The sequence below is a fragment of the Taeniopygia guttata genome, chromosome 33, assembly GCF_048771995.1.
Source record: "Taeniopygia guttata chromosome 33, bTaeGut7.mat, whole genome shotgun sequence".
NCBI lineage: Eukaryota > Metazoa > Chordata > Aves > Passeriformes > Estrildidae > Taeniopygia > Taeniopygia guttata.
This window is the reverse complement of record NC_133058.1, coordinates 1,543,767-1,571,552: the sequence shown is the minus strand read 5'-3', so window position 1 is coordinate 1,571,552 and position 27,786 is coordinate 1,543,767. Positions and strand designations below refer to the sequence as shown.

General features: G+C 55.8%; 1 protein-coding gene across 1 annotated transcript; it reads right to left on the bottom strand.

The window, feature by feature from the left end:
• Positions 1-322: 322 nt before the first annotated feature.
• LOC115492991 (kallikrein-14-like) lies at positions 323-27,432 on the bottom strand. Its single transcript, XM_072920730.1, has 6 exons — positions 27,292-27,432; positions 19,397-19,450; positions 16,126-16,306; positions 11,922-12,175; positions 3,051-3,187; positions 323-524 (listed from the first exon to the last, which is right to left on the bottom strand). Exons 2-6 carry the CDS (start codon positions 19,443-19,445, stop codon positions 372-374), a joined length of 774 nt encoding a protein of 257 aa, XP_072776831.1. The 5' UTR covers positions 19,446-19,450; positions 27,292-27,432; the 3' UTR covers positions 323-371.
• Between the last annotated feature and the right edge of the window lie 354 nt (positions 27,433-27,786).

The following is a 27,786-nucleotide window of genomic DNA, read 5'->3' as shown; positions in this document are numbered from 1 at the left end:
GAAAATCTCCCCAAAATCCCCCTAAAATTCCGTCAAAAATTTTCCAAAATCCCCTCGAAATTTTTTCCAAAATTCCCTCAAAATTTTCCTAAAATCCCCTCAAAATTTTCCCAAAATCCCCTCAAAATAATTCCCCCAAAAATCTCCTCAAAATTTTCCCAAAATCCCCTCAAAATTTTCCCAAAATCCCCTCAAGTTCCCTCTGCATTTCCCAAAAATTCCCACAGAATCTCCTGGAAATCTACCGAAATTCCCCTCAAAATCCCCTCGAAATTTTCCCAAAATCCCTCCAAATTTCCCCAAAAACCACACGGACCCGCCGTTCCCGGCACGTCTTTATTCTCCTCCCACTCCCACCCCACCATCACGTCTCAGGTGTCCTCCATGGTGTCCCGGATCCAGCGGGCGTAGCGACACACTTTGGTGTAGACGCCGGGCCGGCGCGGGGTCCCGCAGCGCTCCATGCCCCACGAGACGATGCCCTGCAAGGTGCCCTCGCACACCAGGGGACCACCGGAGTCGCCCTGAGGGACGGCGGATGTGGGTCACCAATGGTGTCGGCGCGGTGGGTCGGGACGGGGGAGAACCGCGGGGGTGGTTGAGAGTGCCGTGGGTTGGGTGAACTCTTGGGTTGGCCAAACTCTTGGTGGACATTGTTGGGTTGGGTGACCTTGTTGGGTTGGGTGAGCCCTTGGGTTGGGTGAACTCTTGGGTTGCGTAAACTTTTGGTGTATCTCATTGGGTTTGGTGAGCCCTTGGTGGATCTCATTGGGTTGGGCAAACTCTTGGGTTGGGTGATCCCTTGGGTTGGCCAAACTCTTGGTGGAACTCGTTGGGTTGGGTCACCCCTTAATGGATCTCATTGGGTTGGGTGACCATTTGGGTTGGTCAAACTCTTGGGTTGGCCAAACTCTTGGTGGAACTTGTTGGGTTTGGTGACCCCTTGATGGATCTCCTTGGGTTTGGTGACCCCTTGGGTTGGGAAAACTCTTGGGTTGGCCAAACCCTTGGTGGATCTCATTGGGTTTGGTGACTCCTTTGGTTGGGCGAACTCTTGGTGGATCTTGTTGGATTTGGTGACCCCTTGATGGACCTTGTTGGGTTTGGTGACCCCTTGGGTTGGATGACACCTTGGAGGACCTCGTTGGGTTTGGTGACCCCTTGGGTTTGGTGACCCCTTAATGGACCTCATTGGGTTGGGTGACCCCTTGGGTTGGGCGAACTCTTGGGTTGGCCAAAGTCTTGCGTTGGGCGAACTCTTGGGTTGGGCAAACTCTTGGTGGATCTCATTGGGTTGGGCAAACTCTTGGTGGATCTCATTGGGTTGGGTGACCCCTTGGGTTGGCCAAACTCTTGGGTTGGCCAAACTTTTGGTGGATCTCATTGGGTTTGGTGACCCCTTAATGGATCTCCTTGGGTTGGGTGAGCCCTTTGGTGGATCTTGTTGGGTTTGGTGACCCCTTAATGGATCTCATTGGGTTTGGTGACCCCTTGGGTTGGGTGACCCCTTGATGGATCTCATTGGGTTGAGTGAGCCCATGGGTTGGGCGAACTCTTGGTGGAACTCGTTGGGTTTGGTGACCCTTTGGTGGACCTTGTTGGGTTGGGTGAACTCTTGGGTTGGGCGAACTCTTGGTGGATCTCATTGGGTTGAGTGACCCCTTGGGTTGGGTGACCCCTTGGGTTGGCCAAACTCTTGGGTCAGCCAAACTCTTGGTGGATCTCATTGGGTTGGGTGACCCCTTGATGGACCTTGTTGGGTTTGGTGACCCCTTGGGTTGGGCGAACTCTTGGGTTGGGCAAACTGTTGGTGGACCTCGTTGGGTTTGGTGACCCATTGATGGACCTCATTGGGTTGGGTGACCCATTGATGGACATCATTGGGTTTGGTGACCCCTTGGGTTGGGTGACCCCTTGGGTTGGCCAAACTCTTGGGTTGGGCGAACTCTTGGTGGATCTCATTGGGTTTGGTGACGCCTTGGTGGATCTCATTGGGTTGGGCGAACTCTTGGGTTGGGCAAATTCTTGGTGGACCTTGTTGGGTTGGGTGACCCCTTGGGTTGGGTGAACTCTTGGGTTGGGTGACCTTGTTGGGTTGGGTGACCCCTTGGTGGATCTCATTGGGTTGGGTGACCCCTTGATGGACCTCGTTGGGTTGAGTGACCCCTTGGGTTGGTAAAACTGTTGGGTTGGGTGAGCTCATGGGTTGGGTGACCCCTTGGCTTGACCAAACTCTTGGTGGGTCTCGTTGGGTTGGGTGACCCCTTGATGGATCTCGTTGGGTTGGGTGACCCCTTGGGTTGGTGACCCCTTGGAGGATCTCGTTGGGTTGGTGACCCCTTGGGTTGGGTGACCCCTTGATGGATCTCATTGGGTTGGGTGACCCCTTGGGTTGGTGACCCCTTGGAGGATCTCGTTGGGTTGGTGACCCCTTGGGTTGGGTGACCCCTTGATGGATCTCATTGGGTTGGGTGACCCCTTGGGTTGGTCAAACTCTTGGTGGACATCGTTGGGTTGGTGACCCCTTAATGGACCTCGTTGGGTTTGGTGACCCCTTGGGTTGGGTGACCCCTTGGGTTGGGTGACCCCTTGGGTTGGGTGACCCCTTGGGTTGGCCAAACCCTTGATGGACCTTGTTGGATTAGGTGACCCCTTGGTGGATCTCATTGGGTTTGGTGACCCCTTGGGTTGGTGACCCCTTGGAGGACCTCATTGGTTTGGTGACCCCTTGATGGACCTCATTGGGTTTGGTGACCCTTTGGTGGATCTCATTGGGTTTGGTGACCCCTTGATGGATCTCATTGGGTTGGGTGACTCCTTTGGTTGGGCGAACTCTTGGGTTGGCCAAACTCTTGGTGGACCTCGTTGGGTTGGTGACCCCTTGGGTTGGGTGACCCCTTGATGGACCTCGTTGGGTTGGGTGACCCCTTGGATTGGCCAACCCCTTGGAGGACTTCATTTGGTTTGGTGACCCTTTGGTGGATCTCCTTGGGTTGGGTGAGCCCTTGGTGGACCTGGTTGGGTTGGTGACCCCTTGTTGGACCTCGTACCTGGCAGGAGTCCCGCCCGCCCTGCAGGTGTCCGGCACAGACCATGTTGTCGGTGATGGAGTCGGGGTAGAAACGGCGACACTCGGCCGGAGAGAAGAGGGACACGTTGACGCACTGGAGAACCTCGGGGTAGGTCACTGTGGGCAGAGTGACCAACTGACCAACTGACCACTGAGTGACCACTGACCACTGAGTGACCACCGAGTGACCACTGAGTGACCACTGAGTGACCATGAGACACGTTCACGCACTGGAGAACCTCGGGGTAGGTCACTGTGGAGTGACCAGTGAGTGACCAACTGACCACTGAGTGACCAACTGACCACTGAGTGACCACTGAGTGACCACTGAGTGACCAACCCACTGACCAACCCAGGAACCCACTGAGAAACAGCTGAGTGACCACTGAGTGACCACTGAGTGACCACTGAGTGACCACTGAGTGACCATGAGACACGTTCACACACTGCAGAACCTCCGGGTAGGTCACTGTGGGGAGAGTGACCAACTGACCACTGAGTGACCACTGAGTGACCACTGAGTGACCAACTGACCACTGAGTGACCAACTGACCAATGACCAACTGACCAACCCACTGACCAACCCACTGAGTGACCATGAGACACGTTCACACACTGGAGAACCTCGGGGTAGGTCACTGCGGAGTGACCAGTGAGTGACCAACTGACCACTGAGTGACCACTGAGTGACCAATGAGTGATCCTGAGTGACCAACTGACCAACCCACTGACCAACTGAGAAACGGCTGAGTGACCACTGAGTGACCACTGAGTGACCACTGAGTGACCAACACACTGACCAACCCAGGAACCCACTGACCAACACACTGACCAACCCAGGAACCCACTGACCAACACACTGACCAACCCAGGAACCCACTGACCAACACACTGACCAACCCAGGAACCCACTGAGAAACACCTGAGTGACCACTGAGTGACCAACGAGTGACCACTGAGTGACCACTGACCACTGAGTGACCACTGAGTGACCAACCCACTGACCAACCCACTGACCAACCCAGGAACCCACTGAGAAACGCCTGAGTGACCACTGAGTGACCAACGAGTGACCACTGAGTGACCACTGAGTGACCACTGAGTGACCAACGAGTGACCACTGAGTGACCACTGAGTGACCACTGAGTGACCAACGAGTGACCACTGAGTGACCACTGAGTGACCAACTGACCAACAACCAACTGACCAACTGACCAACCCACTGAGTGACCATGAGACACGTTCACACACTGGAGAACCTCCAGGTAGGTCACTGCGGACAGAGTCACCAACTGAGTGACCAACTGACCACTGAGTGACCAACTGACCACTGAGTGACCAACTGACCACTGACCAACCCACTGAGTGACCATGAGACACGTTCACGCACTGGAGAACCTCGGGGTAGGTCACTGTGGAGTGACCAGTGAGTGACCACTGAGTGACCAACTGACCACTGAGTGACCAACCCACTGACCAACCCACTGACCAACCCACTGAGTGACCACTGAGTGACCATGAGGGACGTTCACGCACTGGAGAACCTTGGGGTAGGTCACTGTGGACACAGAGTGACCAACTGACCACTGAGTGACCAATGAGTGACCAACCCAGGAACCCACTGAGAAACGCCTGAGTGACCACTGAGTGACCACTGAGTGACCATGAGGGACGTTCACACACTGGAGAACCTCCGGGTAGGTCACTGTGGACACAGAGTGACCAACTGACCACTGAGTGACCACTGAGTGACCACTGAGTGACCATGAGACACGTTCACACACTGGAGAACCTCTGGGTAGGTCACTGAGGGGAGAGTGACCAACTGACCACTGACCAACTGACCACTGACCACTGAGTGACCAACTGACCAACTGACCACTGAGTGACCACTGAGTGACCACTGAGTGACCACTGAGTGACCACTGAGTGACCATGAGACACGTTGACACACTGGAGAACCTCGGGGTAGGTCACTGTGGGGAAAGTGACCAACTGACCAACTGACCACTGAGTGACCAACTGACCAACTGACCAACCCACTGACCAACCCTGGAACCCACTGAGAAACAACTGACCAACCCACTGACCAACCCACTGAGTGACCATGAGACACGTTGACACACTGGAGAACCTCGGGGTAGGTCACTGTGGAGTGACCAGTGAGTGACCAACTGACCAACTGACCACTGAGTGACCAACTGAGCAACTGACCACTGAGTGACCAACCCACTGACCAACCCACTGACCAACCCAGGAACCCACTGAGAAACAACTGACCAACCCACTGAGTGACCAACTGACCACTGACCAACCCACTGACCAACTGACCAACCCACTGAGTGACCAACTGACCACTGAGTGACCACTGAGTGACCACTGAGTGACCAACCCAGGAACCCACTGAGAAACGGCTGAGTGACCAACTGACCAACTGACCAACTGACCAACTGACCACCAAGTGACCACTGAGTGACCACTGAGTGACCAACCCACCGACAAACCCACTGAGTGACCCCTGAGTGACCATTGAGTGACCAATGAGTGGCCAACCCACTGACCAACCCACTGACCAACCCAGGAACCCACTGAGAAATGACTGAGTGACCACTGAGTGACCAACTGACCACTGAGTGACCCCTTAGTGACCACTGAGTGACCAACCCACTGACCAACCCACTGAGTGACCCTGAGTGACCACTGACCCCTGAGTGACCACTGAGTGACCATGAGACACGTTCACGCACTGGAGAACCTCGGGGTAGGTCACTGTGGGAGTGACCACTGAGTGACCAACTGACCACTGAGTGACCACTGAGTGACCAACTGACCAACTGACCACTGAGTGACCAACCCACTGACCAACTCAGGAACCCACTGAGAAATGACTGAGTGACCACTGAGTGACCACTGAGTGACCACTGAGTGACCATGAGACACGTTCACACACTGCAGAACCTCGGGGTAGGTCACTGTGGGCAGAGTGACCAGTGAGTGACCAACTGACCACTGAGTGACCACTGAGTGACCAACCCACTGACCAACCCAGGAACCCACTGAGAAATGACTGAGTGACCACTGAGTGACCACTGAGTGACCACTGAGTGACCATGAGACACGTTCACACACTGCAGAACCTCGGGGTAGGTCACTGTGGGAGTGACCAGTGAGTGACCAACTGACCACTGAGTGACCAACTGACCACTGAGTGACCAACCCACTGACCAACCCACTGACCAAATGACCAACCCACTGACCAACCCACTGACCAACCCACTGACCAACCCAGGAACCCACTGAGAAACGACTGAGTGACCACTGAGTGACCACTGAGTGACCACTGAGAAACGGCTGAGGGACCACTGAGTGACCACTGAGTGACCATGAGACACGTTCACGCACTGGAGAACCTCGGGGTAGGTCACTGTGGAGTGACCACTGAGTGACCAATGAGTGACCAACTGACCACTGAGTGACCACTGAGTGATCCTGAGTGACCACTGAGTGACCAACCCAGTGACCAACCCAGGAACCCACTGAGAAACGGCTGAGTGACCACTGAGTGACCACTGAGTGACCAACTGACCACTGAGTGACCATGAGAGACACGTTCACACACTGGAGAACCTCGGGGTAGGTCACTGCGGACAGAGTGACCAACTGACCACTGAGTGACCACTGAGTGACCCTGAGTGACCAGTGAGTGACCACTGACCAACTGACCACTGAGTGACCAACTGACCACTGACCAACCCACTGACCAACCCAGGAACCCACTGAGAAAGAGCTGAGTGACCACTGAGTGACCACTGAGTGACCACTGAGTGACCAACCCACTGACCAACCCAGGAACCCACTGAGAAACAACTGAGTGACCACTGAGTGACCACTGAGTGACCATGAGACACGTTCACGCACTGCAGAACCTCGGGGTAGGTCACTGTGGGAGTGACCACTGAGTGACCACTGAGTGACCACTGACCACTGAGTGACCAACTGACCACTGAGTGACCAACCCACTGAGTGACCACTGACCAACCTACTGACCAACCTACTGACCAACCCTGGTACCCACTGAGTGACCATGAGACACGTTCACGCACTGGAGAACCTCGGGGTAGGTCACTGCGGACTGAGTGACCACTGAGTGACCACTGAGTGACCACTGAGTGACCAACCCAGGAACCCACTGAGAAACGGCTGAGTGACCAACCCACTGACCAACCCACTGACCAACCCACTGAGTGACCATGAGACACGTTCACGCACTGGAGAACCTCGGGGTAGGTCACTGCGGGGAGAGTGACCAGTGAGTGACCAACTGACCAACTGACCACCGAGTGACCAACCCAGGAACCCACTGAGAAACGGCTGAGTGACCACTGAGTGACCACTGAGTGACCATGAGAGACGTTCACACACTGGAGAACCTCGGGGTAGGTCACTGTGGAGTGACCAGTGAGTGACCACTGAGTGACCAACTGACCACTGAGTGACCACTGAGTGACCACTGAGTGACCACTGAGTGACCAACCCACTGACCAACCCAGGAACCCACTGAGAAACGCCTGAGTGACCAACTGAGTGACCACGAGACACGTTCACGCACTGGAGAACCTCGGGGTAGGTCACTGTGGGAGTGACCAACTGACCACTGAGTGACCATGAGACACGTTCACGCACTGGAGAACCTCGGGGTAGGTCACTGTGGACAGAGTGACCAACTGACCACTGAGTGACCACTGAGTGACCAACCCAGGAACCCACTGAGAAACACCTGAGTGACCACTGAGTGACCACTGAGTGACCACTGAGTGACCATGAGACACGTTCACGCACTGGAGAACCTCGGGGTAGGTCACTGCAGGAGTGACCAGTGAGTTACCACTGACCAATGACCAACTGACCACTGAGTGACCACTGAGTGACCACTGAGTGACCAACTGACCAACCCAGGAACCCACTGAGAAACAGCTGAGGGACCACTGAGTGACCAGTGAGTGACCAACCCACTGACCAACCCACTGAGTGACCACTGAGTGACCACTGAGTGACCAACCCACTGACCAACCCAGGAACCCACTGAGAAACAGCTGAGGGACCACTGAGTGACCAGTGAGTGACCAACCCACTGACCAACCCACTGAGTGACCATGAGACACGTTCACACACTGGAGAACCTTGGGGTAGGTCACTGTGGGAATGACCAGTGAGTGACCAACTGACCACTGAGTGACCACTGAGTGACCAACCCACTGACCAACCCACTGACCAACCCACTGAGTGACCACTGAGTGACCACTGAGTGACCATGAGACACATTCACACACTGGAGAACCTCGGGGTAGGTCACTGTGGGAGTGACCAGTGAGTGACCAACTGACCACTGAGTGACCCTGAGTGACCACTGAGTGACCAACCCACTGACCAACCCAGGAACCCACTGAGAAACGACTGACCAACTGACCAACCCACTGAGTGACCACTGAGTGACCATGAGACACGTTCACGCACTGGAGAACCTCGGGGTAGGTCACTGTGGGCAGAGTGACCAACTGACCAACTGACCACCGAGTGACCAACCCACTGACCAACCCACTGACCAACCCAGGAACCCACTGACCAATCCACTGACCAACCCACTGAGTGACCACTGAGTGACCACTGAGTGACCACTGAGTGACAACTGAATGACCACTGAGTGACCACTGAGTGACCAGTGAGTGACCACTGAGTGACCACTGAGTGACCACTGAGTGACCACTGAGTGACCACTGACCACTGAGTGACAACTGACCACTGAGTGACCACTGAGTGACCACCAGGGGTCCAAAGTGACCACAAGATGACCACGAGGAGACCCAGATGACCACAAGATGGTCCAGGTGACCACAGGAAGACCCAAATGACCATGAGATGACCACGAGATGACCACGAGATGACCCAAATGACCACGAGATGGTCCAGGTGACCACGAGACCCAGATGACCACGAGATGACCACAAGAAGACCCAAACAACCATGAGAAGCCACAGATGACCATTAGATGACCACAAGACCCAAATGACCACAAGATGACCACGAGGAGACCCAGGTGACCTTTAGGTGGTCCAGGTGACCACAAGACCCAAATGACCACAAGAAGACCACGAGATGCCCCAGATGACCACAAAAACCAGATGACCACGAGGAGTCCCAGATGACCACAAGACCCAGATGACCACAAGATGACCATGAGGAGACCCAAATGACCACACGAGCCAAATGACCACAAGATGACCACAAGAAGACCCAAATGACCTTTAGATGGTCCAGGTGACCACGAGGAGCCCCAGATGACCACAAGAAACCCCAAAGAACCACAAGATGACCACGAGAAGCCCCAGATGACCACAAGATGACCACAAGACGCCCCAGATGACCACGAGATGACCACGAGAAACCCCAGATGACCACAAGAAGACCCAGATGACCACAAGATGACCATGAGAAGCCCCAGATGACCACAAGATGACCATGAGACGCCCCAGATGACCACAAGATGACCACAAGAAGACCCAAACCACCACGAGACACCCTAGATGACCATGAGATGACCACAAGACGCCCCAGGTGACCACAGGATGACCACAAAAAGACCCAGATGACCATAAGATGACCACAAGACACCCCAGATGACCACAAGATGACCACAAGGAGCCCCAAACGACCACAAGAGACCCCAGCTGACCTCCAACCCCCCCACCGCCCACGCCCCGAACCCCCCCGAGATGCCACCTACCCTCGGGCGAGGTGGTGGCGCCCCAGCCCGAGGTGACGCAGGCGGTGCCGGGCCGGGGCAGGTGACCACAAGATGACCACGAGGAGCCCCAAATGACCACAAGACACCCCAGATGACCACAAGATGGTCCAGGTGACCATGAGAAGACCCAGATGACCACAAGATGACCACAAGACGCCCCAGATGACCACAAGACCCAGATGACCACGAGATGACCACGAGGAGACCTAAGTGACCTTTAGGTGGTCCAGGTGACCACAAGAAGACCCAAATGACCACGAGATGACAAGATGACCACAAAAAGCTCCAGATGACCACAAGACACCCCAGATGACCACAAGATGACCACAAGGAGACCCAAATGACCACAAGAAGACCCAAATGACCACAAGAAGATCCAAATGACCACAAGATGACCACGAGAAGACCCAGATGACCACAAGAGACCCCAGATGACCACAAGATGGTCCAGGTGACCATGAGAAGACTCAGATGACCACAAGATGACCACAAGATGACCACAAGAAGACCCAAACAACCATGAGAAGCCACAGATGACCATGAGATGACCACAGGACCCAAATGACCACAAGACGACCACGAGAAGCCCCAGATGACCACAAGAGACCCCAGATGACCACGAGATGGTCCAGGTGACCATGAGAAGACCCAGATGACCATGAGAAGCCGCAGATGACCATGAGATGACCACAAGATGCCCCAGATGACCACAAGATGACCACAAGACACCCCAGATGACCACAAGAAGCCCCAGATGACCACGAGATGACCACAAGGAGACCTAAATGACCACAAGATGACCACAAGAAGACCCAAACCACCACGAGAAGACCCAAATAACCACAAGATGACCACCAGACCCCCCAGCCGACCTCCAACCCCCCCACCGCCCACGCCCCGAACCCCCCCGAGATGCCACCTACCCTCGGGCGAGGTGGTGGCGCCCCAGCCCGAGGTGACGCAGGCGGTGCCGGGCCGGGGCAGGTGACCACGAGATGACCACGAGAAGCCCCAAATGACCACAAGGAGCCCCAGATGACCACGAGATGGTCCAGGTGACCATGAGAAGACTCAGATGACCACAAGATGACCACAAGATGCCCCAGATGACCACAAGACCACAAGATGACCACAAAAAGCTCCAGATGACCACAAGATGACCACAAGGAGACCCAAATGACCACAAGATGACCACGAGGAGCCCCAAACGACCACGAGATGACCACAAGAAGACCCAAATGACCACGAGAAGCCCCAGATGACCACGAGATGACCACGAGAAGACCCAGATGACCACAAGATGACCGCGAGGAGACCAAAGTGACCTTTAGGTGGTCCAGGTGACCACAAGAAGACCCAGACGACCACAAGGAGACCCAGATGACCACGAGATGACCATGAGATGACCACAAGAAGACCCAAATGACCACGAGGAGCCCCAGATGACCACAAGACACCCCAGATGACCACAAGGAGACCCAAATGACCACGAGATGGTCCAGGTGACCATAAGAAGCCCCAGATGACCAGAAGATGACCACGAGAAGACCCAGATGACCACAAGATGGTCCAGGTGACCACAAGATGACCAGGAGAAGCCCCAAACCACCATGAGAAGCCCCAAATGACCACGAGATGACCACAAGAAGACCCAAACAACCATGAGAAGCCACAGATGACCACAAGATGACCACAAGACACCCCAGATGACCATGAGATGGTCCAGGTGACCACAAGATGACCACAAGAAGACCCAAAGGACCACAAGATGACCACGAGAAGGCCCAGATGACCATGAGATGACCATGAGAAGCCCCAAACGACCACAAGATGACCACGAGAAGCCCCAAACCACCACGAGGAGCCCCAGATGACCACAAGAAGATCCAAATGACCACAAGATGACCACAAGACGCCCCAGATGACCACAAGATGACCATGAAAAGCCCCAGATGACCACGAGGAGCCCAAATGACCATGAGATGACCACGAGATGACCTCCAGCCCCCCCACCGCCCACGCCCCGAACCCCCCCGAGATGCCACCTACCCTCGGGCGAGGTGGTGGCGCCCCAGCCCGAGGTGACGCAGGCGGTGCCGGGCCGGGGCAGACACGAGGCCACCGGGACGGGCCGGACGCGGTCGGAGATGGCGGCGGGGACCAGGAGCTTCAGCAGCATGATGTCGTTGTCCTTGGTGGAGGGGTCGTAGCCAGGGTGGGCCACCATGCGGGCCACCACCCGGCGCTGCTCGCCCGCCTCCCGCGCGTACAGGCGGTGCTTGCCCAGGGCCACCGTGGTCACCCTGAGGGGCGGAGGGGTGGGACGGGTGAGGGACAGGTGAGGAACATCTGAGGAACATCTGGGGAACATCTCAGGAACATCTCAGGAATGTCTGAGTGACATGGAGGGGATGGGAGAGGTGGGACAGGTGAGGAACATCTCAGGAACGTCTAGGGAACAACTCGGGAAGGTCTGGAGAACATCTGAGGAACATCTCAGGGACATGGAGGGGATGGGAGAGGTGAGGGATGGGTGAGGAACATCTCAGGAACATCTCAGGAACATCTCAGGGACATCTCGGGGACATGGAGGGGACAGGACAGGTGTGGGATGGGTGAGGAACATCTCAGGAACGTCTGAGGAACGTCTCAGGGACGTCTGAGGAACGTCTGAGGAACATCTCAGGGACATGGAGGGGATGGGAGAGGTGAGGAACATCTCAGGAACGGCTGGGGAACATCTGGGGAACATCTCAGGGACATCTCGGGAATGTCTGAGGAACATGGAGTGGACGGGACAGGTGAGGAACAGCTGAGCAACATCTGAGAAATGTCTCAGAAACGTCTCAGGAATGTCTGAGGAACATCTGAGGGACATGGAGGGGACATGGAGGGGATGGGAGAGGTGAGGAACATCTCAGGAACATCTCAGGAACGTTTGAGGAATGTCTGAGGGACATCTGGGGAACATCTGAGGGACTTGGAGGGGATGGGAGAGGTGAGGAACATCTCAGGAATGTCTGAGGAACATCTCAGGAATGTCTTAGGAACGTCTCAGGGACATGGAGGGGATGGGACAGGTGAGGAACGTCTGGGGAACGTCTCAGGAACATCTGAGGGACATCTGGGGAATGTCTCTGGGACATGGAGGGGATGGGACGGGTGAGGAACGTCTGAGGAACGTCTGAGGAACATCTCAGGAACGTCTGAGGGACATCTGAAGGACATCTCAGGGACATGGAGGAGATGGGACAGGTGGGACAGGTGAGGGATGGGTGAGGGACATCTCAGGGACATCTCAGGGACGTCTCAGGAACATCTCAGGAACGTCTGAGGAATGTCTGGGGAACATGGAGGGGACGGGACAGGTGAGGGACAGGTGAGGAACATCTGAGGAACATCTGAGGAACATCTGAGGAACATCTCAGGAACATCTCAGGAACATGGAGGGGACAGGAGAGGTGGGGTGGGTGAGGAACATCTGAGGAACGTCTCAGGAATGTCTCAGGAATGTCTGAGTGACATGGAGGGGATGGGAGAGGCGGGACAGGTGAAGGACGGGTGAGGGATGGGTGAGGAACATCTGGGGAACATCTGGGGAACATCTCAGGAATGTCTCAGGGACATGGAGGGGATGGGAGACATGGGGTGGGTGAGGAACATCTCAGGAACATCTGAGGGACATCTCAGGAACGTCTCAGGAATGTCTGAGGAGCATCTGAGGAACATCTCGGGGACATGGAGGAGATGGGAAAGGTGAGGGACATCTGGGGAATGTCTGAGGAACATCTGGGGAACATCTCAGGAATGTCTGAGGGACATCTCAAGGACATGGAGGGGATGGGACGGGTGAGGAACGTCTCAGGAACGTCTCAGGAACGTCTGGGGAATATCTGGGGAACGTCTGAGGGAAATCTCAGGAATGTCTCAAGGACATGGAGGGGACGGGAGAGGTGAGGGACAGGTCAGGAACATCTGGGGACTGTCTGAGGAACATCTCAGGGACGTCTCAGGGACGTCTGGGGAACATCTCAGGAACGTCTCAAGAACATGGAGGGGATGGGAGAGGTGAGGAACATCTCAGGGACGGGTGAGGAACGTCTGAGGGACATCTCGGGGACATGGAGGGGATGGGACAGGTGAGGGATGGGTGAGGGACATCTCAGGGACATCTCAGGAACATCTGAGGAACATCTCAGGAATGTCTGAGGGACATGGAGGGGATGGGAGAGGTGGGACAGGTGAGGAACATCTCAGGGATGGGTGAGGAACATCTCAGGAGCATCTCAGGAACATCTGGGGAACGACTGAGGAACATCTGGGGAACGTCTGAGGGACATCTCAGGGACATGGAGGGAACAGGACAAGTGAGGGATGGGTGAGGGACATCTCAGGAACGTCTGGGGAACATCTCAGGAATGTCTGGGGAACATCTGAGGAACAAGGAGGGGACATGGAGGGGACAGGACAGGTGAGGAACATCTGAGGAACATCTGGGGAAGATCTCAGGAACGTCTGAGGAACATGGAGGAGATGGGACAGGTGGGACAGGTGAGGAACACCTGAGGAACACCTGAGGAACATCTGAGGAACATCTCAGGGACATGGAGGGGATGGGACAGGTGAGGGATGGATGAGGAACGTCTGAGGAACGTCTGAGGAACATCTGAGGAACATCTGGGGAACATCTCAGGAAGATCTCAGGAACATGGAAGGGATGGCACAGGGGAGGGACGGGTGAGGGACATCTCAGGAACATCTGAGGAACATCTGGGGAACATCTCAGGGATGTCTCAAGAACATGGAGGGGATGGGAGAGGTGAGGAACATCTCAGGAACGTCTGAGGAACATCTGAGGAACGTCTGAGGAACATCTCAGGAATGTCTGAGGGACATCTCAGGGACATGGAGGGGATGGGAGAGGTGAGGAACACCTGAGGAACATCTCAGGAACACCTGAGGAACACCTAAGGAACATCTGAGGAACATCTCAGGAAACACCTGAGGAACATCTGAGGAACATCTCAGGAACGTCTGAGGAACATCTGAGGAACACCTGAGGAACATCTGGGGAACACCTGAGGAACACCTGAGGAACATCTGAGGAACATCTGAGGAACATGGGGGGGATAGGACAGGTGGGACAGGTGAGGAACACCTGAGGAACACCTGAGGAACACCTGAGGAACATCTGAGGAACACCTGAGGACCACCTGAGGAACCCCTGAGAAACACCTGAGGAACATCTGAGGAACATCTGAGGAACATGGATGGGACAGGACAGGTATGGACAGGTGAGGAACATCTGAGGAACATCTGGGGAACATCTGAGGAACATCTGAGGAACATCTGAGGAACATCTGAGGAACATGGAGGAGATAGGACAGGTGGGACAGGTGAGGAACACCTGAGGAACATCTGAGGAACATCTGAGGAACATCTGAGGAACATCTCAGGAACATCTCAGGAACATCTCAGGGACATGGAGGGGATGGGAGAGGTGAGGGACATCTCAGGAACGTCTGAGGAACATTTAAGGGAACATCTGGGGAACATCTGGGGAACATCTGGGGAATGTCTGAGGAACATCTCATGGACATGGAGGGGACAGGACAGGTGGGACAGGTGGGGAACACCTGAGGAACATCTGAGGAACACCTGAGGAACATCTGAGGGAACATTTGGGGAACATCTGAGGAACATCTGAGGAACACCTGAGGAACATCTGAGGGACCCCTGAGGAACATCTCAGGAACATGGAGGGGACAGGACAGGTGAGGAACATCTCGGGAACATCTCAGGAACATCTCAGGAACATCTCAGGGACGTCTGGGGAACATCTCAAGAACATGGAGGGGATGGGACAGGTGGGACAGGTGAGGAACACCTGAGGAACATCTGAGGAACACCTGAGGAACATCTGAGGAACATCTGAGGAACGTCTGAGGAACCCCTGAGGAACCCCTGGGGAACATCTGGGGAACATCTGAGGATGACCTGAGGAACGTGGAGGGCACAGGACAGGTGGGACAGGTGAGGAACACCTGAGGAACATCTGAGGAACATCTGAGGAACATGGAGGGGATGGGACAGGTGAGGAACATCTCGGGAACATCTCAGGAACATCTCAGGAACACCTGAGGAACATCTGAGGAACATGGAGGGCACAGGACAGGTGAGGAACACCTGAGGACCACCTGAGGACCACCTGAGGACCACCTGAGGACCACCTGAGGACCTCTGAGGACCTCACCCCGGCGTGGTGCAGTGCGCGGCCGTCACCACCCATCGCGGTGCCACCAGGACGCCGCCGCAGTAGAGCTTGTACATGTCCAGCACGGCCACCTGCCACGGCTGCGAGTGCGGGACACACGCGTGACCGCCCACCACACGCGTGTCCGCGGTCACGCGTGTGACACGGCTCAGGTGGGTCACTGTGGGGACGTGGAGATGGGTCAGGGTCACCTGTGTCACCTGTGTCACCTGTCCCACCTGTCCATGTCCCACCTGTCCATGTCCCACCTGTCCCACCTGTCCATGTCCCACCTGTCCATGTCCCACCTGTCCATGTCCCACCTGTCCCACCTGTCCCACCTGTCCCACCTGTCCCACCTGTCCATGTCCCACCTGTCCATGTCCCACCTGTCCATGTCCCACCTGTCCCACCTGTCCCATCTGTCACACCTGTCCCACCTGTCCCACCTGTCCATGTCTCACCTGTCCATGTCCCACCTGTCCATGTCTCACCTGTCCATGTCCCACCTGTCCATGTCCCACCTGTCCCACCTGTCCCACCTGTCCATGTCCCACCTGTCCCACCTGTCCCACCTGTCCATGTCTCACCTGTCCCACCTGTCCATGTCCCACCTGTCCCACCTGTCCCACCTGTCCATGTCCCACCTGTCCATGTCCCACCTGTCCCACCTGTCCATGTCCCACCTGTCCCACCTGTCCATGTCCCACCTGTCCATGTCCCACCTGTCCCACCTGTCCATGTCCCACCTGTCCATGTCCCACCTGTCCATGTCTCACCTGTCCATGTCCCACCTGTCCATGTCCCACCTGTCCCACCTGTCCCACCTGTCCCACCTGTCCATGTCCCACCTGTCCATGTCCCACCTGTCCCACCTGTCCATGTCCCACCTGTCCATGTCCCACCTGTCCATGTCTCACCTGTCCCACCTGTCCATGTCCCACCTGTCCATGTCTCACCTGTCCATGTCCCACCTGTCCATGTCCCACCTGTCCATGTCCCACCTGTCCATGTCCCACCTGTCCCACCTGTCCATGTCCCACCTGTCCATGTCCCACCTGTCCCACCTGTCCATGTCCCACCTGTCCATGTCCCACCTGTCCATGTCCCACCTGTCCCACCTGTCCATGTCCCACCTGTCCATGTCTCACCTGTCCATGTCCCACCTGTCCCACCTGTCCCACCTGTCCCACCTGTCCATGTCCCACCTGTCCCACCTGTCCCACCTGTCCATGTCTCACCTGTCCATGTCCCACCTGTCCATGTCCCACCTGTCCATGTCCCACCTGTCCATGTCCCACCTGTCCCACCTGTCCATGTCTCACCTGTCCATGTCCCACCTGTCCATGTCCCACCTGTCCATGTCCCACCTGTCCCACCTGTCCCACCTGTCCATGTCCCACCTGTCCATGTCCCACCTGTCCATGTCCCACCTGTCCATGTCCCACCTGTCCCACCTGTCCCACCTGTCCATGTCCCACCTGTCCATGTCCCACCTGTCCCACCTGTCCATGTCCCACCTGTCCATGTCCCACCTGTCCCACCTGTCCATGTCCCACCTGTCCATGTCCCACCTGTCCATGTCCCACCTGTCCCACCTGTCCCACCTGTCCATGTCCCACCTGTCCATGTCCCACCTGTCCCACCTGTCCATGTCCCACCTGTCCCACCTGTCCATGTCCCACCTGTCCCACCTGTCCCACCTGTCCATGTCCCACCTGTCCATGTCCCACCTGTCCATGTCCCACCTGTCCATGTCTCACCTGTCCATGTCCCACCTGTCCATGTCCCACCTGTCCATGTCCCACCTGTCCATGTCCCACCTGTCCCACCTGTCCATGTCCCACCTGTCCCACCTGTCCATGTCTCACCTGTCCATGTCTCACCTGTCCATGTCTCACCTGTCCATGTCCCACCTGTCCCACCTGTCCATGTCCCACCTGTCCATGTCCCACCTGTCCCACCTGTCCCACCTGTCCCACCTGTCCATGTCCCACCTGTCCATGTCCCACCTGTCCCACCTGTCCATGTCCCACCTGTCCATGTCCCACCTGTCCATGTCCCACCTGTCCCACCTGTCCATGTCCCACCTGTCCATGTCTCACCTGTCCATGTCTCACCTGTCCATGTCTCACCTGTCCATGTCCCACCTGTCCATGTCCCACCTGTCCATGTCCCACCTGTCCCACCTGTCCCACCTGTCCCACCTGTCCATGTCTCACCTGTCCATGTCCCACCTGTCCCACCTGTCCCACCTGTCCATGTCCCACCTGTCCATGTCCCACCTGTCCATGTCCCACCTGTCCATGTCCCACCTGTCCCACCTGTCCATGTCTCACCTGTCCATGTCCCACCTGTCCATGTCTCACCTGTCCATGTCCCACCTGTCCCACCTGTCCATGTCCCACCTGTCCATGTCCCACCTGTCCCACCTGTCCCACCTGTCCATGTCCCACCTGTCCATGTCCCACCTGTCCATGTCCCACCTGTCCATGTCCCACCTGTCCATGTCCCACCTGTCCCACCTGTCCATGTCTCACCTGTCCATGTCCCACCTGTCCATGTCCCACCTGTCCATGTCCCACCTGTCCCACCTGTCCATGTCTCACCTGTCCATGTCTCACCTGTCCCACCTGTCCCACCTGTCCATGTCCCACCTGTCCATGTCTCACCTGTCCATGTCCCACCTGTCCATGTCCCACCTGTCCATGTCCCACCTGTCCATGTCTCACCTGTCCCACCTGTCCATGTCCCACCTGTCCATGTCTCACCTGTCCCACCTGTCCAATCCCACCTGTCCCACCTGTCCATGTCCCACCTGTCCCACCTGTCCATGTCCCACCTGTCCATGTCTCACCTGTCCATGTCCCACCTGTCCATGTCTCACCTGTCCCACCTGTCCATGTCCCACCTGTCCATGTCCCACCTGTCCCACCTGTCCATGTCCCACCTGTCCCACCTGTCCCACCTGTCCCACCTGTCCCACCTGTCCATGTCCCACCTGTCCATGTCCCACCTGTCCATGTCCCACCTGTCCATGTCTCACCTGTCCCACCTGTCCATGTCCCACCTGTCCCACCTGTCCATGTCCCACCTGTCCATGTCCCACCTGTCCATGTCTCACCTGTCCCACCTGTCCATGTCCCACCTGTCCATGTCCCACCTGTCCATGTCCCACCTGTCCATGTCCCACCTGTCCCACCTGTCCCACCTGTCCATGTCCCACCTGTCCATGTCCCACCTGTCCATGTCCCACCTGTCCATGTCTCACCTGTCAGAAGCGCCATCACCATTTTCACCACCAGGTGGCGCCTCCTCATGGCCGCTGGGGGGGAGGAGAGAAAAAATTTGGGTCATTTTGGGGCAATTTTGGGGTATTTTGGGGTATTTTGGGGGATTTTGGGGCATTTTTAGGAAATTTTTGGATAATTTTGGGGCATTTTGGGTCATTTTTAGATGATTTTGGGATAATTTTGGGGAATTATGGGGCATTTTTGGGGATTTTGGGTAATTTTGGGTCATTTTGGGGCATTTTGGGTAATTTTAAGGTAATTTTGGGGCTTTTTTGGGTCATTTTGAGGTAATTTTAATTTAATTTTGGGGCATTTTGGGTCATTTTTGGGCGATTTTGAATCATTTGGGGTAATTTTGGATCATTTAGGGATAATTTTAGGATAATTTTGGGGCATTTTGGGGGATTTTGAGTAATTTTCAGTAATTTTGGGTAATTTTGAATAGTTTTGGGTCATTTTTAGGTAATTTTCGGATAATTTTGGGTCATTTTGGGGCATTTTGGGTCATTTTCAGTAATTCGGGGAAATTTTGGGTAGTTTTAGGTCATTTTGGGGTCATTTAAGGATAATTTTGGGTAATTTTGTGTGATTTTGGGATAATTTTGGGTAATTTTGGGTCATTTTCAGTAATTCGGGGAAATTTTGGGGCATTTTGGGTCATTTTTAGGTAATTATTGGATATTTTGGGGTCATTTTAGGACATTTTTGGGTAATTTTCAGTAATTTGGGGAAATTTTGGGAACTTTTGGGTCTTTTGGGGTGATTTTGGGATAATTTTGGGGATTTTGGGGCATTTGGGGTATTTTGGGGCATTTGGAGGTAATTTTAGGAGATTTTTGGGGCATTTTTGGGTCATTTTGGGATAAGTTTTGGATAATTTTGGGGCATTTTGGGTCTTTTGGGTCATTTGGGGTAATTTTGGGTCGTTTAGGATGATGTTTGGGTCATTTTTCGATAATTTTGGGTCATTTTGGGTCATTTTGGGTGATTTTGGGTGATTTTGAGTCATTTAGGGTAATTTTGGGTAGTTTAGGATTGTTTTCAGGTCATTTTAGGATAATTTTGGGTCATTTTGGGACATTTTCAGTAATGTGGGGTAATTTTGGGTAGTTTAGGATCATTTAAGGTGATTTTAGGATAATTTTGGGGCATTTTTGGCCATTTTGGGGAAATTTTGGGGAGTTTTGGGTCAACTTGAGGTAATTTTAGGATAATTTTGGGTCATTTTCAGTAATTCGGGGAAATTTTGGGTAGTTTTGGGTCATTTTGAGGTAATTTTCAGATAATTTTGGGTCATTTTGAGTCATTTGGGGAAATTTTGGGCAGTTTGGGGTCATTTTGAGGTAATTTTAGGATAATTTTAGGGCATTTTGGGTCATTTTGGGCGATTTTGAGTAATTTGTGGCAAATTTGAGTAGTTTAGGATCATTTGAGGTCATTTTCGGATAGATTGGGGCATTTTGGGGCATTTGGGGATAATTTTGGGGCATTTGGGACAATTTTGGGGCATTTTGGGACAATTTTGGGGCATTTTGGGATAATTTTGGGGCATTTTGGGACAATTTTGGGGCATTTTGGGGGTATTTTGGGGCATTTTGGGGCAATTTTGGGGCATTTAGGGATAATTTTGGGGCATTTTGGGACAATTTTGGGGCATTTTGGGACAATTTTGGGCCATTTTGGAAGGATCATTTTGGGGTAATTTCGGGCTCATTTCCGGGACATTTTTGGGCTCATTCTGGGCAATTTTGGGACATTTTTGGGAACATTTTTTGGCATTTTTGGGTCATTTCAGTTCCCCTCCCCTCCCCCCCCCCCCCGCCCAACCCTTTCGCAACGGTGACGTCATCGGGCGTTGGGGCTGATTAACGAGGGCGTTAATTGGCCTTAATTAGCGGCTCTAATTAGCGGGCACCGCCCCGCCCCTCCCCCACCCCGCCCGGGGCTCGGTGACCTCCGGTGACCCCGCGGGGCCCAGTTTGGGGTCCCAGTTTGGGGTCCCAGTTTGGGGTCCCATTCCCAGTTTGGGGTCCCAGTTTGGGGTCCCATTCCCAGTTTGGGGTCCCATTCCCAGTTTGGATTCCCAGTTTGGGGTCCCATTCCCAGTTTGGGATCCCAGTTTGGGGTCCCAGTTTGGGGTCCCAGTTTGGGGTCCCATTCCCAGTTTGGGGTCCCAGTTTGGGGGCCCAGTTTGGGGTCCCAGTTTGGGGTCCCAGTTTGGGGTCCCAGTTTGGGGTCCCATTCCCAGTTTGGGGTCCCAGTTTGGGGTCCCATTCCCAGTTTGGGGTCCCAGTTTGGGGTCCCAGTTTGGGGTCCCGTTCCCAGTTTGGGGTCCCAGTTTGGGGTCCCAGTTTGGGGTCCCAGTTTGGGGTGCCATTCCCAGTTTGGGGTCCCAGTTTGGGGTCCCATTCCCAGTTTGGGGTCCCATTCCCAGTTTGGGGTCCCAGTTTGGGGTCCCATTCCCAGTTTGGGGTCCCAGTTTGGGGTCCCAGTTTGGGGTCCCATTCCCAGTTTGGGGTCCCATTCCCAGTTTGGGGTCCCAGTTTGGGGTCCCATTCCCAGTTTGGGGTCCCATTCCCAGTTTGGGGTCCCAGTTTGGGGTCCCAGTCCCAGTTTGGATTCCCAGTTTGGATTCCCAGTTTGGGGTCCCAGTTTGGGGTCCCAGTTTGGGTTCCAGTTCCCAGTTTGGGGTCCCAGTTTGGGGTCCCATTCCCAGTTTGGGGTCCCAGTTTGGGGTCCCATTCCCAGTTTGGGGTCCCATTCCCAGTTTGGGGTCCCAGTTTGGGGTCCCAGTTTGGGGTCCCATTCCCAGTTTGGGGTCCCAGTTTGGGGTCCCAGTTTGGGGTCCCATTCCCAGTTTGGGGTCCCAGTTTGGGGTCCCATTCCCAGTTTGGGGTCCCAGTTTGGGGTCCCATTCCCAGTTTGGGGTCCCAGTTTGGGGTCCCAGTTTGGGGTCCCATTCCCAGTTTGGGGTCCCAGTTTGGGGTCCCATTCCCAGTTTGGGGTCCCAGTTTGGGGTCCCATTCCCAGTTTGGGGTCCCATTCCCAGTTTGGGGTCCCAGTTTGGGGTCCCAGTTTGGGGTCCCATTCCCAGTTTGGGGTCCCAGTTTGGGGTCCCATTCCCAGTTTGGGGTCCCATTCCCAGTTTGAATTCCCAGTTTGGGCTCAGGCTCCGCCCACCCGAATTTGGCTCCGCCCCTTTCCCGTGGGAACCGGAACTGGGATGGACTGGGATGAACTGGGACAAACTGGGACAAACTGGGACAGGGTGACACTGGGGAACTGGGACAAACTGGGACAAACTGGGACAAACTGGGATGGACTGGGACAAACTGGGACAGGGTGACACTGGGGAACTGGGACAAACTGGGACAAACTGGGACAAACTGGGATGGACTGGGACAAACTGGGACAGGGTGACACTGGGGAACTGGGACAAACTGGGACAAACTGGGACAAACTGGGATGGACTGGGACAAACTGGGACAGGGTGACACTGGGGAACTGGGACAAACTGGGACAAACTGGGACAAACTGGGACATACTGGGACTGGGAAACTGGGCCATACTGGGACAGGGGAACTGGGCCATACTGGTCCATACTGGTCCATACTGGGACAGGGGAACTGGGTCAAACTGGGACAGGGTGACACCGGGAAACTGGGACAGTGGAACTGGGCCAAACTGGGCCATACTGGGACAGGGTGACACCGGGAACTGGGACAAACTGGGACAGGGGAACTGGGCCAAACTGGGCCATACTGGGACAGGGTGACACCGGGAACTGGGACAAACTGGGACAGGGGAACTGGGCCAAACTGGGACAAGGGAACTGGGCCATACTGGGACAGGGGAACTGGGCCAAACTGGGACAAACTGGGACAGGGTAACTGGGCTAAACTGGGACAGGGGAACTGGGTCAAACTGGGACAGGGGAACTGGGTCAAACTGGGACAGGGGAACTGGGCCAAACTGGGACAAGGTGACACCGGGGAACTGGGCCAAACTGGGACAAGCTAACACCTCCAACTGGTCCATACTGGTCCATACTGGGACAGGGTGACACCGAGAAACTGGGCCAAACTGGGAAAGGGGAACTGGGCCAAACTGGGACAGTCAAACTGGTCCATACTGGGACAGGGGAACTGGGCCAAACTGGTCCATACTGGGACAGGATAACACCGGGGAACTGGGCCAAACTGGGCCAAACTGGGACAGGGGAACTGGGCCAAACTGGGACAGGGTAACCCCGGGAAACTGGGCCAAACTGGGACAGGGGAACCCGGGGAAACTGGGCCAAACTGGGACAGGGTGACACCGGGAACTGGTCCATACTGGGCCAAACTGGGACAGGGTGACACAGGGGACTGGGCCATACTGGGACAGGGGAACTGGGCCAAACTGGGCCATACTGGGACAGGGTAACTGGGACAAACTGGTCCATACTGGGACAGGGGAACTGGGCCAAACTGGGACAGGGAAACTGGGCCAAACTGGGACAGGGGAACTGGTCCATACTGGGACAGGGTAACCCGGGGAAACTGGGCCAAACTGGGACAGGGGAACCCGGGGAAACTGGGCCAAACTGGGACAGTGGAACTGGTCCATACTGGGCCAAACTGGGACAGGGGAACTGGGACAAACTGGGACAGGGGAACTGGGCCAAACTGGGACAGGGGAACTGGGACAAACTGGGACAGGGTGACACCGGGAACTGGGACATACTGGGACAGGGGAACTGGGCCAAACTGGGCCAAACTGGGACAGGGGAACTGGGCCAAACTGGGCCAAACTGGGACAGGGGAACTGGGCCAAACTGGGACAGGGAAACACCGCCAACTGGTCCATACTGGGACAGGGTAACTGGGCCAAACTGGGACAGAGGAACTGGGACATACTGGTCCAAACTGGGACAGGGTAACCCGGGAAACTGGGCCAAACTGGGCCAAGGTAACACCACCAACTGGTCCATACTGGTCCATACTGGGACAGGGGAACTGGGCCAAACTGGGACAGGGGAACTGGGTCAAACTGGGACAAACTGGGACCGGGGAACTGGGCCATACTGGTCCATACTGGGACAGGGGAACTGGGCCAAACTGGGACAGGGGAACTGGGCCAAACTGGGACAGGGTAACTGGGCCAAACTGGGACATACTGGGACAGGGGAACTGGGCCAAACTGGGGCAAACTGGGACAGGATAACCCCGGGAAACTGGGCCATACTGGGACAATGTGACACCGCCAACTGGTCCATACTGGGACAGGGGAACTGGGCCAAACTGGGACAGTGGGATTGGGCCAAACTGGGACAGGGTGACACCGGGGAACTGGGCCAAACTGGGACAAACTGGGACAGGGTAACTGGGCCAAACTGGGACAAACTGGGACAGGGTGACACAGGGGACTGGGCCATACTGGGACAGGGTAACTGGGACATACTGGGCCAAACTGGGACAGTGGAACTGGGCCAAACTGGGACAAACTGGGACAGGGTGACACAGGGGACTGGGCCATACTGGGACAGGGTAACTGGGACATACTGGGCCAAACTGGGACAGTGGAACTGGGCCAAACTGGGACAAACTGGGACAGGGTGACACAGGGGACTGGGCCATACTGGGACAGGGGAACTGGGCCAAACTGGGACAGGGGAACTGGGCCAAACTGGGACAGTGGAACTGGGCCAAACTGGGCCAAACTGGGACAGGGTAACTGGGCCAAACTGGGACAAGGTAACACCACCAACTGGTCCATACTGGTCCATACTGGGAAAGGGGAACTGGGTCAAACTGGGACAGGGTAACCCCGGGAAACTGGGCCAAACTGGGACAGGATAACCCCAGGTAACCGGGCCAAACTGGGACAGGGTGACACCGGGAACTGGGACAAACTGGGACAGGGGAACTGGGACAAACTGGTCCATACTGGGACAGGGTAACCCCGGGAAACTGGGCCATACTGGGACAGGGTAACTGGGCCAAACTGGGCCATACTGGGACAGGGTGACACCGCCAACTGGTCCATACTGGTCCATACTGGGAAAGGGGAACTGGGCCAAACTGGGACAGGGGAACTGGGCCAAACTGGGACAGGGGAACTGGGCCAAACTGGGACAGGGGAACTGGGCCAAACTGGGCCAAACTGGGACAGTGGAACTGGGCCAAACTGGGACAGGGGAACTGGGCCATACTGGGACATACTGGGACAGGGGAACTGGGCCATACTGGGACAGGGTAACCCCAGGAAACTGGGACAAACTGGGAGAGGGAACTGGGCCAAACTGGGACAGGGTGACACCGGGGAACTGGGACAAACTGGGACAGGGTAACCCGGGGAAACTGGGCCAAACTGGGACAGGGGAACTGGGCCAAACTGGGACATACTGGGACAGGGTAACCCCGGGGAACTGGGCCAAACTGGGACAGTGGAACTGGGTCATACTGGGACAGGGGAACTGGGCCATACTGGGACAAACTGGGACAGGGTAACTGGGCTAAACTGGGACAGGGGAACTGGGCCAAACTGGGACAGGGGAACTGGGCCAAACTGGGCCAAACTAGGACAGGGGAACTGGGCCATACTGGTCCATACTGGGACAGGGGAACTGGGCCAAACTGGGACAGGGTAACCCCGGGAACTGGGCCAAACTGGGACAGGGGAACTGGGACAAACTGGGCCAAACTGGGACAGGGAAACTGGGCCAAACTGGGACAGGGTAACCCCGGGAACTGGGACAAACTGGGCCAAACTGGGACAGGGAAACTGGGCCAAACTGGGACAGGGTGACACTGGGGAACTGGGCCAAACTGGGACAAGGTAACACCACTAACTGGTCCATACTGGTCCATACTGGGACAGGGGAACTGGGTCAAACTGGGACAGGGTAACTGGGACAAACTGGGCCAAACTGGGCCAAACTGGGCCAAGGTAACCCGGGAAACTGGGCCAAACTGGTCCATACTGGGACAGGGGAACTGGGCCAAACTGGGACAGGGTGACACAGGGAACTGGGCCAAACTGGGCCATACTGGGACAAACTGGGACAGGGGAACTGGGCCAAACTGGGCCAAACTGGGACAGGGTGACACTGGGGAACTGGGACAAACTGGGACAAACTGGGAAAGGGGAACTGGGCCAAACTGGTCCATACTGGGAAAGGCAAACTGGGCCATACTGGGACAGGGTAACCCGGGGAAACTGGGCCATACTGGGACAGGGTAACCCGGGGAAACTGGGCCATACTGGGAAAGGGGAACTGGGCCAAACTGGGACAGGGGAACTGGGCCAAACTGGGACAGGGGAACTGGGCCATACTGGGCCATACTGGGACAGGGGAACTGGGCCAAACTGGGACAGGGGAACTGGGCCATACTGGGCCATACTGGGACAGGGGAACTGGGCCAAACTGGGACAGGGTGACACCGGGGAACTGGGACAAACTGGGCCAAACTGGGACCGGGTGACACTGGGGAACTGGGACAGGGGAACTGGGCCAAACTGGGACAAACTGGGACAGTGGAACTGGGCCATACTGGGACAGGGTAACACGGGGAACTGGGACAAACTGGTCCATACTGGGACAGGATAACCCCGGGAAACTGGGCCAAACTGGGCCAAACTGGGACAAGGTAACACCACCAACTGGTCCATACTGGTCCATACTGGGAAAGGGGAACTGGGCCAAACTGGGCCATACTGGGACAGGGTAACCCCAGGAAACTGGGCCATACTGGGACAGGGAAACTGGGCCAAACTGGGACATACTGGGAAAGGCAAACCGGGCCAAACTGGGACAAGCTAACACCACCAACTGGTCCATACTGGTCCATACTGGTTTCCCCCCCCTCCCCTCCCCTCCCCCCCCCCAAACCTGGTCGCCGCCCCTCGGGGGGGCCGGGGGGGGGAGGGGCCGCCCCCGCTCCTTCCTGGGTCGCCTCCGTTGTCCCCGCGCCGTCCCCGCTGTCCCCGCGCTGTCCCCGCGCTGTCCCCGCGCTGTCCCCGAAGGGGGACACGCCCCTCCCCCACCCCCGCGTGGCCACGCCCCTTTTCCCCTCCCCCACCCCCCCAAAATTTATTATTATTTTTTTTTTTTTACGATGGGGCGTGGGGGGAGGGGGGGACGCGGATTTAATCCGGGCGGGGCCGCTGGGGGGGGGGAGGGGAGGGTGGGGAGGGTGGGGGAGGGGTGGGGAAAGGGGGGGAGGGGTTTGGAGGGGAATTTTGGGGGGATTTGGGGGGTTTTGAGTGGGTGAAATTGGATTTTGGGGGGTTTTATTTGGCTGAAATTGGATTTTGGGGGGTTTTGATTGGTGGAAAGGGGATTTTGGGGGCATTTTGGGGAGTTTTGATTGGCTGAAAAGGGATT

What these genes read in the sequence shown, in the direction of transcription:
- LOC115492991 (XM_072920730.1), bottom strand. Translation starts at nt 19,445, where the DNA reads ATGAGGAGGCGCCACCTGGTGGTGAAAATGGTGATGGCGCTTCTGACA. An exon ending in GGTGATGGCGCTTCTGACAG is followed by an intron (nt 16,307 to 19,396) that starts GTGAGACATGGA and finishes ACGTCCCCACAG; the next exon opens with TGACCCACCTGAGCCGTGTC. An exon ending in CGCCACCACCTCGCCCGAGG is followed by an intron (nt 3,188 to 11,921) that starts GTAGGTGGCATC and finishes CTCTGCCCACAG; the next exon opens with TGACCTACCCCGAGGTTCTC.